General features: G+C 42.3%; 1 protein-coding gene and 1 pseudogene across 1 annotated transcript in view; one reads left to right on the forward strand and one right to left on the reverse strand.

The window, feature by feature from the left end:
• LOC126272700 (T-box transcription factor mls-1-like) overlaps positions 1–15,161 on the reverse strand; it is a 76,939-nt gene extending 61,778 nt beyond the window's left edge. The window contains exons 1-2 of the mRNA XM_049975776.1: positions 15,079–15,161; positions 3,338–3,623 (exon numbers count right to left, since the gene is read on the reverse strand). Coding sequence (XP_049831733.1) covers positions 3,338–3,623; positions 15,079–15,161 — 369 coding nt within the window. The remainder of the gene's footprint in view (positions 1–3,337; positions 3,624–15,078) is intronic.
• Positions 15,162–15,510: 349 nt separating this feature from the next.
• Positions 15,511–19,581, forward strand: LOC126272756 (plectin-like; annotated as a pseudogene).
• Positions 19,582–20,107: the final 526 nt, after the last annotated feature.

The raw sequence follows: 20,107 nt of genomic DNA on the forward strand, positions 1-20,107 counted from the left end.
AGTTATCGTCCATATTTCACTTCCATACATGGCTACACTCCACACTAATACTTTCAGAAACGACTTCCTGACACGTAAATCTATACTCGATGCTAACAAATTTCTCTTCTTCAGTAAAGCTTTCCTTGTCATTGTCAGTCTACATTTTATATCCTCTCTACTTCGACCATCATCAGTTACTTTGCTTCCCAAACAGCAAAAGTCCTTTGCTACTTTAAGTGTCTCATTTCCTAATCTAAGTCCCCCAACATCACCCAACTTAATTCGACTACATTCCATTATCATGGTTTTGCTTTTGTTGATGTTCATCTTATATCCTCCCTTCAAGACACTATTCATTCCGTTCAACTGCTCTTCTAAGTCCTTTGCTGTCTCTAACAGAATTACAATGTCATCGGCGAACCTCAAACTTTTTGTTTCTTCTCCATGGATTTTAATTCCTACTCCGAATTTTTCTTTTGTTTCCTTTACTGCTTGCTCAATATACAGATTGAATAACATCAGGGATAGGCTCCAACCCTGTCTCACTCCCTTTCTAACCACTGCTTCCCTTTCATGTCCCTCGACTCTTATAACTGCCATCTGGTTTCGGTGCAAATTTCTAATATCCTTTCGCTCCCTGTATTTTACCCCTGCCATCTTCAGAATTTGAAAGAGAGTATTCCAGTCAACAATGTCAAAAGCTTTCTCCAAATCTACAAATACTAGAAACCCTGGTTTGCCTTTTCTTAATCTAGCTTCTAAGATAAGTCGTAGGGTCAGTATTGCCTCACGTGTTCCAATATTTTTTCGGAATCCAAACTGATCTTCCCCGAGGTCGGCTTCAACTAGTTTTTACATTCGTCTGTAAAGAATTCGCGTTAGTATTTGGCAGCAGTGACTTATTAAACTGATAGTTCTGTAATTTTCACATCTGTCAACACCTCCTTTCTTTGGGATTGAAATTGTTACATTCTTCTTGAAGTCTGAGGGTATTTCGCCTGTCTCATACATCTTGCTCACCAGATGGTAGGGTTTTGTCATGACTGGCTCTCCCAAGCCTGTCAGTAGTTCTAAGGGAATGTTGTCTACTTCTGGGGCCTTGTTTCGACTCAGGTCTTTCAGTGCTCTGTCAGACTCTTCACGCAGAATCATATCTCCCATTTCATCTTCATCTACATCCTCATCCATTTCCAGAATATTGTCCCCAAGTACATCGCCCTTGTATAGACCCTCTATATATCCTTCCACCTTTCTTCTTTCCCTTCTTTGCTTAGAACTGGTTTTCCGCCTGAGCTCTTGATATTCATACAAGTGGTTCTATTTTCTCCAAATGTCTCTTTAATTTTCCTGTAGGCAGTATCTATCTTACCCCTAGTGAGATCAGCCTCTACATTCTTACATTTGTCCTCTAGCCTTGTCTGCTTACCCATTTTGCCCTTCCTGTCGATCTCATTTTTGAGACGTTTGTATTCGTTTTTGCCTTCTTCACTTGCTGCATTTTTGTATTTTCTCATTTCATTAATTAAATTCAGTATCTCTTCTGTTACCCAAGTATTTCTACTAGCCCTAGTCTCTTTACCTACTTGATGCTCTGCTGCCTTCACTATTTCATCCCTCAAAACTACCCAGTCTTCTTCTACTGTAATTATTTCCCCAATTCCTGTAAATTGTTCCCTTACGCTCTCCCTGAAACTCTGCACAACCTCTGGTTAGTTCAGTTTATCCAGGTCCCATCTCCTTAAATTCCCACCTTTTTGCAGTTTCTTCAGTTTTAATCTACAGTTCATAACCAATAGATTGTGTTCAGAGTCCACATCTGCCCCTGGAAATGTCTTACAATTTAAAACCTGGTTCCCAAACCTCTGTCTTACCCTTATATAATCTATCTGAAACCTGTCAGTATCTCCATGCTTCATCCTTATATGCAACCTTCTTTTCTGATTCTTGAACCAAGTGTTAGCCATGATTAAGTTGTGCTCTATGCAAAATTCTACCAGGCGGCTCCCTCTTTCATTTCTTACCCCCAATTCGTAGTCACCTACTACGTTTACTTCCCTCCTTTTTCCTACTACCGAATTCCAGTCATCGATGACTATTAAATTATTGTCTCCTTTCACTATCTGAATAATTTCTTTTATTTCATCATACATTTCTTCAATTTCTTCGTCATCGGCAGAGCTAGTTGGCATATAAACTTGTACTACTGTAGTAGGCGTGGGCTTCGTGTCTATCTTGGGCACAACAATGCGTTTACTATGCCTTTGGTAGTAGCTTACCTGCACTCCTATTTTTTTTATCTATTATTAAGCCAACTCCTGCATTACCCCTACTTGATTTTGTATTTATAACGCTGTATTCGCCTGACCAAAAGTCTTGTTCCTCCTGCCAATGAACTTCACTAATTCCCACAATATCTAACTTTAACCCATCCCTTTCCATTTTTAAATTTTCTAACCTGCCTGTCCGACTAAGGAATCTGACATTCCACGCTCCGATCCGTAGAACGCCAGTTTTCTTTCTCCTGATAACGACGTTGTCTTGGGTAGTCCCCTCCCGGAGATCCGAATGGAGGACTATTGTACCTCCGGAATATTTTACTCAAGAGGACGCCATCATCATTTAGCCATACAGTAAAGCTGAATGCCCTCGGGAAACATTACGGCTGTAGTTTCCCCTAGCTTTCAACCGTTCACAGTACCAGCACAGCAAGCCCGTTTTGGTTAGTGTTACAAGCCCAGATCAGTCAATCATCCAGACTGTTGCCCCTGCAACTACTGAAAAGGCTGCTTCCCCTCTTCAGGAACTGCACGTTTGTCTGGCCTCTCAACAGATACCCCTCCGTTGTGGTTGCACCTATGGTACGGCCATCTGTATCGCTGAGGCACGCAAGCCTCCTCACCAACGGCAAGGTCCATGGTTCATGGGGGGAGGGGGGGGGGGGTGATGTTTTGACATCTCAGATGTAAATAGGACTCCGGTTTACACGCCTCCACAGTTGAGACTTCGGAGTTCTTTCCCAGCTCCCGCTCTAATTCAGTCCCACATTGTGATGCACCAGTTGTCTGTACCACTGAAAAACTGTGTCTGCAGGAAATCCAGAACATGTACTCTCTTCTGACAAGTGAGAAAAAACTGAAATATTGTTTTTGTCGAATTATTGGTCGCACTAACATAACCTGTTAATACGATCATATGCAGTGTCGCACTTGTATGCGCATAGGCGCATAGGCTTCAGCTATCGAACTGCACCTGCTGTACTGTGCGTTGTCCATTCACAACGAAGCCCCGACTCCGGAGGAAACTCATTTTGTTCGATCTGCGCAGTACTTGCCGTGAAACCGCGTGTGGATCTCACCTGAGCGCCTGGCGGCGCGCTCGAGGCAGGGTCGTTGGTGAGCTTGGCGGCGTACAGGGAGACGGCGCCGCGGCTCCAGTGCCGGCCGTCGGCGGGAGCGCCGGCGTGCAGGAAGAGGTTGCGAGCGGGCGCGCGCCGCGGCGGGTCGGCGCGCCCCCACGCCGCCCAGCGGCCCTTGTGGAAGCGGAAACGCTGCCCGCAGCTCAGCCGCGCCCCCAGCGCCACCACGTACTGCTCGCCGGCCTCCAGGCCCGACACGCACACCTTCAGCTCCGGGAAGATGCGTCTGCGTGCCGACGACAGACACTCAACTCACAAGCATTCGTGCGATCATCGGTAATGTAATATGCGTTACTTACGAAATACGCGTTACTTAAGAAAGTGCAAAGGGCAAAAGTTCACCAATCAAACATATTGTTTTTCTCTGTATTCTTTATTCTGTAAAACTGATTAGCAGTTAAATTAACAAATTTCTGACGACGCCTAGCAGACAGCTTCAGATACATTGAAGAACCAAAGAAACTGCTACACCTGCCCAATATCGTGTAAGGCCCCGCGAGCCCGCAGAAGTGCCAAAACACGACGAGGCATGGCTCAAATGGCTCTGAGTACTATGGGACTCAACTGCTGTGGTCATCAGTCCCCTAGATCTTAGAACTACTTAAACCTAACTAACCTAAGGACATCACACACATCCATGCCCGAGGCAGGATTCGAACCTGCGACCGTAGCAGTCGCACGGTTCCGGACTGCGCGCCTAGAACCGCGAGACCACAGCGGCCGGCTGACGAGGCATGGACTCGACTAATGTCTGAAGTAGTACTGCGAGGAACAGACACAATGAATTCTGCAGGGCTGTCAAAAAAATGGTTCAGATGGCTCTAAGCACTATAGGACTTAACATCTGAGGTCACCAGTCCCCTAAACTTAGAGCTTTAAGTGTTCAAACTCTGTAGCAATGCTGGACGTGTGGGGTGTCGCATTGTCCTGCTGGAATTGCCCAAGTCCGTCGGAATTCACATGGACATGAATAGAAGCAGGTGATCAGACAGGATTCTTCGTACGTGTCACCTGTCAGAGTCGTATCTAGACGTATCAGGGGTCTCTCCAATTGCACACACTCCACTCCGCTGCAGAGCCTCCACCAGCTTGAACATTCCGCTGCTGACATGCAGGGTCCTTGTATTCATGAGGTTGTCTCCATGCCCGTACACGGCGATCCGATCGATACAGTTTGAAGCGAGCCTCGTCCGACCAGGCAACATGTTTCCAGTCTTGTTTGGGCCCCATGTTCTTCCACCTACGCTCAATGAAGCACGTTATCATGATTTCATACGGGATACTCTACCTGTGCCTTTACAAGTACGACACAACATGTGGTTCATGCACGATGGAGCTCCTGCACATTTCAGTCGAAGTGTTCGTACGCTTCTCAACAACAGATTCGGTGACCGATGGATTGGTAGAGGCGGACTAATTCCATGGCCTCCACGCTCTCCTGACCTCAACCCTGTTGACTTTCATTTATGGGGGCATTTGAAAGCTCTTGTCTACCCAACCCCGGTACCAAATGTAGAGACTCTTCGTGCTCGTGTTGTGGACGGCTGTGATACAATACGCCATTATCCAGGGCTGCATCAGCGCATCAGGGATTCCATGCGACGGAGGGTGGATGCATGTATCCTCGCTAATGGAGGACATTTTGAACGTTTCCTGTAACAAACTGTTTGAAGTCACGCTGGTACTTTTTGTTGCTGTGTGCTTCCATTCCATGATTAATGTGATTTGAAGAGAAGTAATAAAATGAGCTCTAACATGGAAAGTAAGCGTTTCCGGACACATGTCCACATAATATATTTTGTTTCTTTGTGTGTGAGGAATGTTTCCTGAAAGTTTGGCCGTACCTTTTTGTAACACCCTGTAGAGTCACTAAACGGTTAGGATATCTGTACAGTCATTTAGAGTTCATACTGACACTGGGAAGGGGGATGACACAGCGAATGTCATAATACTTGATTCAGTCTTCCCAAATTATTTCATTATACAAGATCGTGCTAAGGTTCTTGTGTTCAGAAGTCGCACGAATTCCGAAATGGAAAATATTGTCTTAAGTGATCGCAGGATAGAGGAAAAAATACCATCAGCTCTGAATAGATGAATGACAATTGGACCAGATGGGATACTTGTGTGATCCTCTATCCATTATGTGAAAGACGCTACTCCTCTACTGAGAGCAGTTTATGGCAGGATCAGCGAAGCGTTCCTGGCAATTGGAAAAAGGCACAATGCATACCAGTTTAAAAGAGGATCGACGGACAAACGAGGAAAATTATAGATCTATATCACTTATGTCAGTTTATCCTAGAATATGGAACACGTTCTATGCTCGCCTATTATGCACTCCTGGAAGGAGAACGAAAATCCCCTATGTGGGTCACAGTATAGAATCCGTAAACATCCATCGAATCAATCTCAGCTCAGACTGTTCGTCCACGAGATCGAAAGGAGAGTAGATAGCGTCTTTCTTGACTTCATGAAGGCAAACGATTCAGTTCCAAACTTTCACCCTCGAAAAAAATATGAGCTTACGGAATAACGGTCCAGCTCTGATTGTATCGGCATGCATGCTACAATATGCTTACCTAATATTTTTCAAAACGCCGCGCATAAAGCTGCATTTTTCGCTCATACCTCGTGTTCTATTGGTATTAAAAAGATAGGGTCAAGTGTTTTGGATATCGCTTGGGTTAGAGACCATTTGTACACCCAACAGAAGGATCGTCTTAGTGTCGCTATCCCACAGGATCAAAGTATGAATATGGCACACTTCGTCCTGCTTAGGCAAATGGAGCAAATCTGTTAGTACTTTTTGAAATTGATGTGGTGTACATTGGGCTTAATGCGACCTATGGAGGCTCCATTAGCTCAAGGGAGGTTCCTCGTAAAATCCTACAAAAAGGGTGTTTTACTATATTTACTCCGTCACTAGAGGACCAAAACCCAGCCGAGGATTCCAAGACGGCAATGCGCAGCAAGTGCCTGAATTTTTACGTTACATTCCTATGATCCCACTTCTTATAATCTCGAATATTTTCTTGATATTTTTACCTGTTTCCAAGTTACAAAGGTTCAAATTTATCCTACTTGTACACGTTAAATCCAGTATGTAGCGAAATCTCTATACTAAATAACCGTAGCGACTTGCTCGAATTTTAACAATATATTCTCTAGGCATTTATCTAGAAGAGATATCTTTCCGTTTTCAAAAATCTTTATCTGTTATCGAGAAATACCCCCCAAGAAACAACTTTTCTCGGCGAATCGAATGTTCAAATAACTTACGGGTTTGCTGCCGGGTGACGTCGTCGACCACCGCCGATATTTCGACAGGAGCACACCCTGCCATTCTCAAGGCACAAATGCAAGAAGAAAGCATTGTCTCCTTTTTGCATTTGTGCCTTGAGAATGGCAGGGTGTGCTCCTGTCGAAATATCGGCGGTGGTCGACGACGTCACCCGGCAGCAAACCCGTACGTTATTTGACCCCCCAAGAACTTGTTTTTAGGGTAAAAAAACCGAGCCGCGGATTTCGAGACGACTATGCACAGCAAATGGCTCTAATTTTTACGATAGTAGACAGTGGCTGTATTGTAGAAAGACCAAAGGAGACAATGACAGTGTGAGAGAAAGAGAGGGACTCGGGGACGGTGGAACATAATTGACAGTGAGGAAACAGTGTTAGTAAAAGTGTGAAGGAGACAATGCTAGAGGAGGGGAGGAATAAAGAGAATGTGTAAGTTAATGAGAGCCGGTGATAATGAGAGACAGAGTATATGACAATGACAAGAGGAAGAGAGAGATGTTGACAGTGAGAAGAGACAGCAGCAATAGGAAGGAAGGAATGAGATATTAGCAGAAAGAGAGAGCAAGAGGGAGATAGTGACAGTGAGAAGGGACTGTAGTAGTAGGACAGAACGAAGGGGACTGTAGCTGTGGCACAGGAGACAATGAACGAGGGGTACGAAGAGATAATGACAATGATTTGGGCTGAAGTTGTGAGTGAAAAAAGTCAACTGGAAGCGGATGGTTACACAGCGACTTACGTTGATGGACTATGGGGTGTAATTGAGTAATTAGGGGAGCTTGTCGGAGTTTGAGATGAGTTGCATGTTAAAAAAATTGCGAATATGTTCGCATGACAAAATGTTTGGGAAAATTTATAAATGTTCTGAGGTGGGTAGAACAAGGCAGCTGGTACGGCACTTTTCAGTCAGTCTTTTAAATAAACAGGAACATATTGTCATTTTTTGTGCTCCGATAGGTGCATTTTTGCGCTGGTTGAAGACACAAATCAGCACGTGACTCTTCGCGGAGAGAAGTGGCCAGTGTGAAATTAACTTGCATCCTAACTGGATCCCTTCGGCCCGCTGTTTCTTTCTCTACAGTGCCAACGCCTTCACCCCAGAGTAGTGCTTACACCAAACGTCTTCAGGTATTTGCTGTACATATTCTCATATCTGTTTCCCTTCGTGTCATCTCACCGTGTCCTATAGCGTTTTACTCGTATTCCTTTGCTCGCTGATTCTGCCGGGAACTAGATAATTTAATATCATATCAGGCCACTCCATTTTCAATATCTGTCAACAGAACATTTGAAACGCTTCATTTCTCTTCTTTTTCATTTTCCCGTAGTTCATAATTCACTGTCATACAAATCTGTGCTCCAATTATACATTTTCAGAAATTTCTCCCACGAACTGAAGCCTATGTTTGATACTAGTAGATTTTTTTTAAACCGAGGAATGCTCTGTTTGGCTGTGCTAGTTTGCTTCTTACAGCCTCCTTGCTTTGTCCGTCATGCATAATTTTGCTCCCGAGTTAACGGAATCCCTTCACTTCTTCTACTTCGTTGTCCACAATTTCAATATTAAAATTTATCGCCAATCTCACTTCTGTTACTTTCGCTTTTCTTTAGTATACTCCCAGTTCATATGCTGTGCTCATTAGACAGGTCCTGTAATTCTTCCTCATTTTTCTCTGAGGATAGCGATGTCATCTTGGAATTTTATCGTTGATATTATTTTACCCTGAATTCTACTCCCACTTCTGAACATTCTTTTATTTCCGTCATTGCTTCTTTGATGTACAGGTTAACTAGTAGGGGAGAAAGAATGCATTCCTATCTTACACCCGGTTTAATCAGAGCACTTCTATCTTTCATTTCCATTTTTATCGTTCCGTCCTGCTTCTTGTACAATCTGTTTTATACCCCTCTTTCCACATAGCTGTACCTATTTTTCTGAGAATTGCAAACATCTTAAGTGCCTGTCTGGTGCCCTTAACCGTTCAAAGACCAAAATGATCGTTATCTAACAGAGCGTCAATTTTGTTTTCCATTCTTCTGCATTTTATGCTCGTGGTTAAGCTGGTTGTGTGGTAGTTTTCACATTTATCTGACCTTGCTGTCTTCAGAACTGTATGGATGATATTTTTTAGGATGTCTGGTGGTACGTCTCAGTCTAATAGACTATACACAACATCTTGAATAGTCGTTTGTTTGCCAGTTATCCCCAGTGATTTTAGGAATTCCAGATTCTTTTCTCATTTAAGAGATCATCATGATTCTTTCAGTTACAGGCCACAAGTCCTCTGGACACATATTAGGTGTCTTTAATAGAGTGGTTTGCATTGCCTGCTGCATACTCCTGCTGTTTATAATGACTGATTCTTCTGTCTGTAGAAGCAGTTCCCCACCCCAGGAACCGGTGTGCCTTTTTCGCTATGTATATAAATAATATGGTGGACAACACCAGAAGTTCCTTAACACTTTTCGCACATAATGCTGTTGCCCACAGGTAAGTAACAACGAAGTGCAGGAGGATCTACAGAGGATCGACATATGTTATGTTCACACTAACATCAATAAATATAACGAATTGTCCATAAACATGGGGAAAACCGATTACTGTTTGACGACAATTTTGCCGATTATTCGCTGGAGCGACGAAGCGAAACGAACGCATAAAACCAGTTATAGCAAAAACAGGAGAGAGACGGATTCGTAGGGAGAAAATATAAGTCATCCACGAAAGATGTAGCTCAGAAGATTATAGTTTGGCCTATTCTTGACTTTTCCTCGTCGGTCTTGGACCATTATTAAATAGGACTAGTATGGTATGTGGTCGAGATTCGACCAACTGTATTTATCGAAGTAATTCTTTGTTGCATCATTTGAAGTCAGTCCTTCATACAGCGCGTTGAAAAAAAAATTGTATTAACGGTGGCAAATTATCTTCTCCCTTATGACAACATAATGTGAATGCCGTTGTATTACGTGACGTATCCTCAGATGCAAAATATTTTTCATTACGAAGCTGCACTTCTAAATCTCTCAGAATTATTTGGAATTACATTCAGGGCACGTTTAAATGTATCTATCAAAAAAACAACCAAATTAACATTATTAATGCCCACATTATTCATACTACTTCGTCTACGCAAAAATTATCTCTCTCTCAATTTTTTTGTATTTCAATCTGGCCCGTCATTGTCCTCCTTCGAGACATAGCCTGTAAGTAAGCTGTTTAGGTTTTTTTATTGGTAACACCACGTAGCGCTCTGTATGAAGATCACTGACTGTGCTGTGTGCAGTCTGTGGCTAGTTGGCATTGTTGTAATACTCGCCATTGTAGCGTTGGGCAGATGGATGTGAACAGCGCGTAGCGTTGCGCAGTTGGAGGTGAGCTGCCAGTAGTGGTGGATGTGGGGGAGAGATGGCGGAGTTCTGAAATTTGTAAGAATGGATGTCATGAACTGCTATATATATTATGACTATTAAGGTAAATACATTGTTTGTTCTCTATTAAAATCTTTTATTTGATAACTATCCCTATCAGTAGTTAGTGCATTCTGTAGTCTGTATCTTTTATTTAGCTGGCAGTAGTGGCGCTCGCTGTATTGCAGTAGTTCGAGTAACGAAGATTTTTGTGAGGTAAGTCATTTGTGAAAGGTATAAGTTAATATGAAACGTCAACTTAGAAAAATTATACAATACTGTGCTTAAACTGACACACAATATTTTCAGCGCAATGCGATCTGACTTTCAAAAATCCCTGCCAAAAAAAATGGCACTGACTAACATTAACCCATACGTTTCACAAATCGCTTACCTCACAAAAATCTTGATTACTCGAACTACTGCAACACAGCAAGCGACACTACTGCCAGCTAAATAAAAGATTCAAACTACAGAAGGCACTAACTACTGATAGGGATAGTTAGCAAATGAAAGATTTTAATAGAGAACAAACAATGTATTTACCTTAATATCATCAAAAGGCATAACATATATAGCAGTTCATCACATCCATTCTTACAAACTTCAAAACTCCGCCGTTTCTCTTCCCACATCCACCACTGCTGGCGGCTCACCTCGAACTGCCCAACGCTACCCGCTGTTAACAGCCAACTGCCCAACGCCACAATTGCGAGTATTACTACAATGCCAACCAGCCACAGACTGCACACAGCACAGCCAGTGATTTTCATACACAGCGCTACGTGGCGGCGGCGTTACCAACATAAGAACCTAAACAGCCTACTTACATAGCCCCCATGCTCCCCACAAAAAATTTTACAATAATGATTTGATAAAATTTTTCATAATTACAATAACAAAGATATCAAATGCACACACTTATTGATACAATGTTGGTCAAAAGCTAAAATTTTCTCACAGTCCCATAAAGACAGTCCTGATCATTCATTACAGTAAAATTACAGTGTTTGTTTTCTCAAAGTCTGAGTAGTAAAAGAGAATGCACACGGAAGTAGTGGATTTTCATGCCATCTTGAAGAAGTAGTGTTGTCCTTCCAACGGAAAGACAGTGCTGACTCTCGACATGCACACAGGTAATGGGCCACAACAGAGCAAACCCACAGCAGAGTGAGTCGAAGTTTTGAAGAATACTGGTAGGTAGGTCATCACAGAGCAGACCAACTGTAGTCCTGGCAGAGATTACGGTATTTGTGGGCCACCAGAGATGCAGACCCAGTGCAGTCCTTGTAGAAATAATGGTATTGGTGGCCATCAAAGATGCAGACGCACTGTAGTCCACGTAGAGACGGCCAGCAGCCATCTGTTGCGACTGTGCAGGTGCACAATCACCATCGAAGAGTCTTGCGGACAATATAGAAAGTCCATGAACCAGCACTTGTGCACTCACAAATTTTTTTTTTTTTGAAATATCCTTAGAACGAGCAATGCTGTTATCAAGTCCCTTGCTGAAATATTAACACATGTGCAAACACTATCAGTCCCAACTTGTCACATATTGTCCATATACTATGACCAACAGAAATGAGTGCAGTGAAATGTTACTTACAAGTAACTTATTTTGATGAACTGGTGTCAATTACAATTTTATAACATAAGAATACAATACCAAAGGTACAAAATACATCATTAAGAACATAATAATACAGATAACATTTGTAGTAATACAGGCTTTACAAAAGAATCGAAATAACAAATACATCAGTGTTACAGGAATTATGACTTAAGTAAATACATAAAAGATCAGAATAATTATTGAAACATCAACTTCACTCATGAGCATTTAAACAGAACAGAACTAATAATGTCTAACATCTTTACAAAGTAAATAACATATTATTAATGCAAATTATATTTGTGGATAACAGTATTCCTCATCATAGTTCATGTAGCTGAGTATTAGAAAAATTCTACAACATATGTCTTATCAGATTAACATATAAAACAGGAAGAAGATAAATACACAAGGGTACACCATCACATAGTGGGTATAACACAAGGAAAGGACAGGGTTTGTTTTCAGTGTAACATTTGGTACTGCAGTCCAACCCAAAACTTCATTCCATAGATCGTCCCTCTTATTCCAACATTTGCTCCAGCCAAAAAAAAAAAAAAAATCCTATCCAAGCATGCTTTATGTATTCTATTCACATCCTCTTTCAAAAATAGTTTTTCTCCACTGTACACTACTTTTTTGGCCAAACCATTTTCTTACAGCTTCTCAATGATTTTCTTCCAATTCATCATAGTTAGTTTCTTATATAGTCTACCCCCTCTTAAGCTTACTTAAACCTACTGAGCTCAGATGCTAAACTAAGGGACGACGCAATGCGGCGGCACAAAACAATTAACACAAACAGCAATGACAAAAAAATGCAAATTGGCAAAAAAAGATCAGCAATATAGGACTTAGCAAAGCAAATGCAACATTACAACTAATATGAAGCAATGTACAGCAACAAGAAAAGTAAATCAGTAGTAAAACTGGCTTAACAGAGTAATACAAAGTGAAATTCAGTAAACTATGCCTGGCAAACAACAGCAGCAAATGCAATAACTTATATCTAAATATGACAGAGCTCAAGCAGAAAAAATATTACAGTAAAGACAACAATGCAGATAAGGGAAATGTATGTTCACATCTTAATGTCTATGTCATTAAAGTGGTGCACCAGAAAACTAATTCTACAAAAGATATTACCAAGTAGCTGAAAAGGAAATGAAGTATGCAGTTACTGTTATTAATCCCTTCTTATCGTTCTTTCCTTTCCAAGTGCTCTTTTTTTGAAGAATGTGGATCATAAAATGATTATTTAATAGATCTGTTGACAGAAAATGTTTACATTAGTAAATGCATTTAATTTTATTTTATAAAACCAATGCTGCAACATAGCTGGAAACCAGATATCAAATTAAATAAACAACTATGAAAGGCAAAGCATAAAAATATCATTCAGTAATCATGTGACATTTCATAAGTTAGTACAAATTCTCTCAACTCTTGTAGAAAGACAATTGTCATTATCCAGTGTGCAGATGTAAGTAAGTATCTTTCCAAGTAATGAGAGTGTCGTTTTTGGGATGCTTTCTTCAAAGGAATGTCAATAGGGAAGATAATGGCCTTTTTTTCTCCACCTGTGCCTCTGAAAGGCACACACTAATGGCTCGTTTCCAGGTGGCTGTCGCCCAGCTGGGTGCCCTCGACGCATTACGTGCAATTGGTCACTTAACTTTCTTACCGAAATATTTACGACACCAGTTTCTGCTACAGTGGCAGTCTCATACAAAAAAAAAAAAATTCACAGGTCAAGAATTTGCGTTACACATCTGTAGAAACAAAATCCTATTGATATAAATGTGTCCAAAAAATTTTCGTCGGCATTGTAATACATTCACGCATTTACATGCATTTCATAACTCTTAAAGTACGATTCTTGGTTTCCAACAACCTTTTTCACAAACCAGAGTTCCTAACCACTACTCATTATTCCTTACCTTATTCGTCGACATTCTTCAATATTTCATCATTATAAATATGTAGCATAATTAAATTTCTCATATAGCATCAGCTTATTGATCATAAACATACCTCACCAGCATAATACACATCGTCATCCTAAAAATAACATCATAACACCTCAGTCAAATCTAAAAAAACCTCATAGCTTTCTGTAATAATGTCAAAACCCGAAAAAAATTCTCTGCTCACGTCAAAAGTGTCATCTACCTAAAACGTACTTTAAAAATCATGATCCCATACCAAATACATCATTCAAAGCTTTCATAGTATCACAATGGTTCCGAAAAAATATGAACATTTCACAAAGTACAGACAAAATACAATTTCATAAGTGTGAAGTTATCCAGCTGTGTAATTACGTAAACATCTGTCACAGATGTAGTAAAATAAATGTTAGTCTCTCTCAGTTAAATGATCACATAGCTGTGTAATTCTGTGTTAGAGAAATATGGTACTGAAGTGTAAAGTTGTATAAGGAAATACCATATTAGCTAGGTCTCCTTGTCCTTGCCACACACATGGTACACAAAGTAAGCGTGTACCGCCCTGGGGATTAATGTAATCATACCCTCAGGTGTTACAAATTACAGCAATGAAATGGAATGTATCAGGGAAAACCTTTATATCATTGTAATTCAAAAATCTTCAAAAATAAATGTTTTAAGTACAAAGTTAATCACTCAAATACGTGTACTGTAGCGCTAAACTGCGTGTCTTGTTGTAAGATAATCTCTGTGGAAGTGTCGTAGTTATCGTCCTCCGAAAGCTAAGTTGTGCAGAAGACAATGTACTTACCTCATGATAAACAAAATGCCTTGCGTGTAGATATCTTAGTTATTACGCTTATTGCCGTGATGCAGAAAGTACTGTGGTGTAACATATTGTTGTGCTACGGAAATGACTGTTTCATTCTAGCTATACCACAAAAGTTACTACTAAAACATGTTTTACTTTCCAGAATAATTCAGAAAAACTGTGCAGATATAAAACAGATACACCGCAAAAGCAACAGTGTAAATTGTCACTCATTAGAATCTGTTATAGAACTGAGATTATACTGTGTGACTTTAGTGTGTGGACTGTGGCAGACTACACGCTCGTCCTGATTTTGCCGTGCCCGTTGCCGCTGGTGGGAGAAACCTGCAGAACCGCTACGCCCAGTGCAGAATAGCCTCCACCACGTCGTGACTGGATGCTGGCTGGCCCGTGCTCCGCTGTGTCCGTAGCAACCCCTACCTACAGCTACATAGGGTCAACTCGCAGGGGGCAACTTTTAAGGTGACACGCCAGTGACTTTTCTTTGGAAGCACTAGGTCAAGAAGGGAGACCTGCAAGCAGTGGGTGGCAGCGATCGTAGGTAGCAATAGGAGGAACCTGCCCCACCTACATGAAGAGACGAGCTGTTTGTTGGAAAAGGGAAGAGGCAACAGCATGAGCTCGTTTTCGGCTTTTTCGTAACGAGTTGGCCATCTGTGTGACAGAGCGAGTGTTTTCGGATCGCAGCGGCTTGCTCGCCCACGCATTCAGCGCGCGCTCTCGGCCGAGGAGGAGGGTTGTAGGTGACAAGGACAACCGACCGGCATCAGTGTTGCGAGTTTTAATGGCGAGCCGAGCTTCCAGTCTCTCCCAGCGTGCTGCAAGAGGTGGTGGCGACCACAACTTGCAGAGCTGACATTCGTCGGTCCCTCCCACACTTGACGTCGATCTGTGCTTCCGGGTGGAGCTTTTCCCGAGGACTGCTCCATTCGTGGTGTGAAACTGCTACGCATCTGAAGACTGCTCAATACCAGCTCCTCTTCTTCGATAATGTCGACCCAGGCCTACTACAAGGATCGTCTCGGCTTCGACCCGGCGGAGGCCCTCAACGATGGCATGGCGTATGGGAAAACACAACAGGGCTACGAAGAGAGCTTAACAAAGTTCAAAGACGAACGAGATGCAATCCAGAAGGAAACTTTCACGAAGTGGGTCAACAAGCACCTCAAGAAGGCGAGTCGTCACGTTGGTGACCTATTCGAAGATCTCCGTGATGGCCACAATCTTATCTCCCTACTGGAAGTCCTTTCTGGGGAGCATTTGCCAAGAGAACGTGGCCGCATGCGTTTCCATATGCTGCAAAATGTTCAGATCGCACTTGACTTCTTACGATATAGAAAGATTAAACTTGTAAATATGCGTGCAGACGATATTGTGGATGGAAACCCCAAACGTATCCTGGGCCTCATATGGACAATCATTCTGCACTTCCAGATATCCGACATTGTAGTGGGCCAGGAGACAAACACTTCAGCGAGAGATGCACTGCTGAGATGGGCACGCAGATCGATGGCAAAATATCCAGGCGTCCGCGTCTCTGACTTTACATCCTCCTGGAGGGACGGACTGGCATTCAATGCTCTCATTCACCGCAACAGGCCAGGCCTTATTGATCGGCGCTCAATTCGTTCAAGAATTGTGAGAGAACGTCTCGAAACTGCTTTCACAGTAGCCGAAAGGGAGTATGGCGTAACAAGACTTCTTGATCCTGAAGATGTTGACACACCTGAGCCACATGAGAAGTCTCTCATCACATACATATCATCACTTTATTATGTGTTCCCAGAACCACCCCCAATTCATCCACTTTATGATTCAGAATCTCAACAGAGGCTATCTGAATATCGTGAACTGACCAGCAGTCTGCATTTATGAATGAGAGAAAAAATTTCAGTGATATTGGATCGCACATTTCCAAGCACTCTCATAGAAATGAAGAAACTTGCCGCAGAATCTAATCGATTCCGATCAGATGAAATCTCACGTAGACAGCGTGATAAACAGAAACTGCACTTAATCTACAGAGAACTTGAGAAATATTTTGAAGCTGTTGGAGAAGTAGACATTGAATCTGGACTTCGGTATGAGGTTATTGACAAGAATTGGAACAGACTGATGATTGCACACCAGGATCGTAATCATGCCATCCTCGAAGAGATAAAACGACTAGAAAGACTGCAAAGACTTGCTGAGAAATTGCACCGCGAAGTGAAGCAAGTTGATTTTCGTCTGGGCGAGCTCGAGGTACGTGTTGAAGAAGAAGCTCGTCGTCTGCACCGCCTGCATCCTCGTGATGCAAAACATAATGTTGATTTACTGGAAACGGAGCTGAGAGGTACAGAGAATGTCATCAACAGCATGTTCACAGACACACAAGTCCTGCATTAAGGACGGTACCCTCAGGCACCAGAATTGCATAAGAGTGTCCAGAAACTCCATCAACGTTGGGTTTCCCTAAGGCAATTGGTACATACCCATCTGGTTTCTCCTCTTGCATCATTATCATTCCCTGTATAAGAACGAATTGTAACTAGACAGACATGCACTGTGTTGGAGACAAGACTTGTTGATACAAATGTGCATTTTAGACAGCTTCAAGAATGCTCTGAATGGTGTCGTTCTAAATTGAAACAACTACAAGATGTTGAATATGGATCTGATTTACCAAGTGTCCAAAATGAACTTGAACTCCACCAGCGAGAACATAGAATCATTGAGCAGTTTCAGACAAAGGTTGAGCACTGCTCATTAGCAAAGAGCAATTTCCATGGTGAAGAGCTGCAACTGTACAATTAGCACCTCAGACAATTACAAAAGCTTTATAATGAACTGCTGGTCACTTCTAATAAACGACTGTCTGATCTAGAAGTGCGACAAGACTTCGTCCAATCAGCCACAAATGAGCTGGTTTGGTTGAATAACAAGGAAGAAACAGAAGTTACAAGAGACTGGAGTGACAAGTCGCTTAATGTACCTGCTCTGGAACAATATTATGAGTCCCTCATGAGTGAGTTGGAGAAACGAGAGATACAGTTCACAAGATAGAGGAGAGAGCTTGGCTCTGCAGCACCACCCAGCAGCAAAGTGTATAGAAGCATACATGGCTGCTATGCAGACTTAGTTTGCTTGGCTACTGCAGTTGAAACTTTGTCTGGAGACTCATCTCAAGCATGCTGGCCACTACCAGCAGTTGTACTGTGACTTGCATGATGCTGAAGCATGGATAGCCAAGCGAGATGAATTGCTGAACACGATCTACAGTAAGTCCGATTTTACACTGGATGAAGGTGAACGTTTACTGAAAGGAATGCAAGAACTCCGTGATGAGCTTAACCAATACACTACTGTAATACAAAGGATAGCTGAGAGAGCCACAGAAATAATTCCTCTCAAGCAACGAAGACAGCCTGTAACACGCCCCACAGCTGTGACTGCAGTATACTCGTACAAACAAGTCAATATTATTATTGAGAAAGGGGAAAAGTGTGTCCTCCATGATAATTCTGGCAGAGTCAAGTGGCGAGTGAGCAACTCTTCAGGGCAAGAGTCTACTGTACCTGGTGTGTGCTTCCTGATCCCTCCTCCAGATAAGGATGCAATTGATGCTGCCAATAGGTTGCGGCGACAATTTGATTGTTCAAATGCCCTTTGGCAAAAGAAGCAACTTCGCATGCGGCAGAATATGATCTTTGCCACAATCAATGTTGTGAAAAGCTGGGATCTGGCACAGTTCTTAGCAATGGGCCAAGAACAACGTTCAGCTATTCGTAAAGCTCTGAATGAAGATGCAGACAAACTACTGCAGGAAGGTGACCCTGCTGATCCACAGCTGCGACGCCTCAAGAGAGAAATGGAAGAAATTAACAGACTCTTTGATGAATTTGAGAGACGTGCTAGAGATGAGGAGGACAGCAAAAGCACAAGTCGATCTTTCAATGATAGTGGCTCAGAACTTGCAGCAGCACTTGATGACACAGAACGTACAATGAATGCGCGTACCGCAGCACCTCTGCCCAGAGATGTTGACTCATTGGAGCATTTGGTTATTGAACACAAAGATTTTGAGACACGGCTACAAGCTCTTGGTCCAGATGTGGAGAAACTGCAATCTACATTCTGCAGTATTTCCCCTAAGACACCTGAACAGCAGACTCGACTCGACAAAAGCATTTCAAAAAGGAACAACGTCTGGGCCACATCTCATCTCTATATTGAAAGGCAGAAGTGCATTGAAATAGTTCTCAGTGGACTTGAAGAAGCTACAAACATAGTAACAGAATTCGAGCTTAAACTTGCATCTTATAAAGAGCTTCCCTCAGATGTCGAAGCATTAAGAGCCGTTCATGAAGATTTGCTGAATCTACAGAACTCTGTTGCTCAGTATCAGATGGTAATTGATCAACTGACTGAAGATGTGTTAAATGCACGTCGTCTTGTAGAGAAGTCACGACCTAATCATTGGGGTCCTCACTCTGACCTTGAACGCTTAGAAGGAGAAGTTGGACGTCTTACAAATCGCTGGGGGAACGTCTGCTCTTAGCTCGTCGACAGATTGAGCAACTGCGAAGCTGCTTATGGATTGCTGCAGACATACAGCAACTCGTATGAGAAAGAGGTTTCGTGGTTGGATGAGAGCTATGGAAAACTAAGTGGTCTTGCTCCAATTGAAGACCGTGCAAAGGAGCAGTTGGAACCAACAAGAGTGCTGTACAACAATGTATTGGAGAAAGCACCAGCAATTGAGCAGGTCAATGTTGTTGGTGGGCGATTTATCCAGGAAGCGAAGATCTACGACCTGCGCCTGCAGCACTATGCGTCGTGGCTGGTTGATGAGGTTCACCCAAGCATGGACACAGTGATTGGGAGAGGCAGATCCAATGGAGACAATCGTGCTGACCGCATTCCTGGTGCAACTGCTGTTGCTGCGCAGCTGGATGCACTCAACCACCGCTACCAAGCGCTGCTGTCTCTGCTGTACGATCGATTGAAACAGATTACAACTTTGTGCCTCAGTGCAGATACTGGTGTCGCAGATGGAACCAAGGGACCTCAGAACATTCCGAACAGAATTTAATGTATATGAGTCTACGGAAGAATCTCAGTTTAACAGCAGACAGTATACTACAAAGTACCAAGAGATCAGGGATGGCAGCAAAATCACGGTGACCACACGAGGATCTAGAGATGGATCACCTGCTCCAAAGAGACAGGCAACAGAAGTAGTTGGAGGTGAGCCGCCAGCAGTGGTGGATGCTTATACAACTTTACAAATCAGTACCATATTTCACTAACACACAAATTACACAGCTATCTGATCATATAACTGGAAGAGACTAACATTTATTTTACTACATCAGTGACACATGTTTACATAATTACACAGTTGAATAACATCACACTTATGAAACTGTATTTTGTCTGTACTTTGTGAAATGTTCATATTTTTTCGGAACCATTGTGATACTATGAAAGCTTTGAATGATGTATTTGGTATGGGATCATGATTTTTAAAGTACGTTTTAGGTAGATGACACTTTTGACGTGAGCAGAGAATTTTTTTCAGGTTTTGACATTATTACAGATAGCTATGAGGTTTTTTT

The sequence above is a fragment of the Schistocerca gregaria genome, chromosome 1 (genome assembly GCF_023897955.1).
Source record: "Schistocerca gregaria isolate iqSchGreg1 chromosome 1, iqSchGreg1.2, whole genome shotgun sequence".
NCBI classification, from domain to species: Eukaryota; Metazoa; Arthropoda; class Insecta; order Orthoptera; family Acrididae; genus Schistocerca; species Schistocerca gregaria.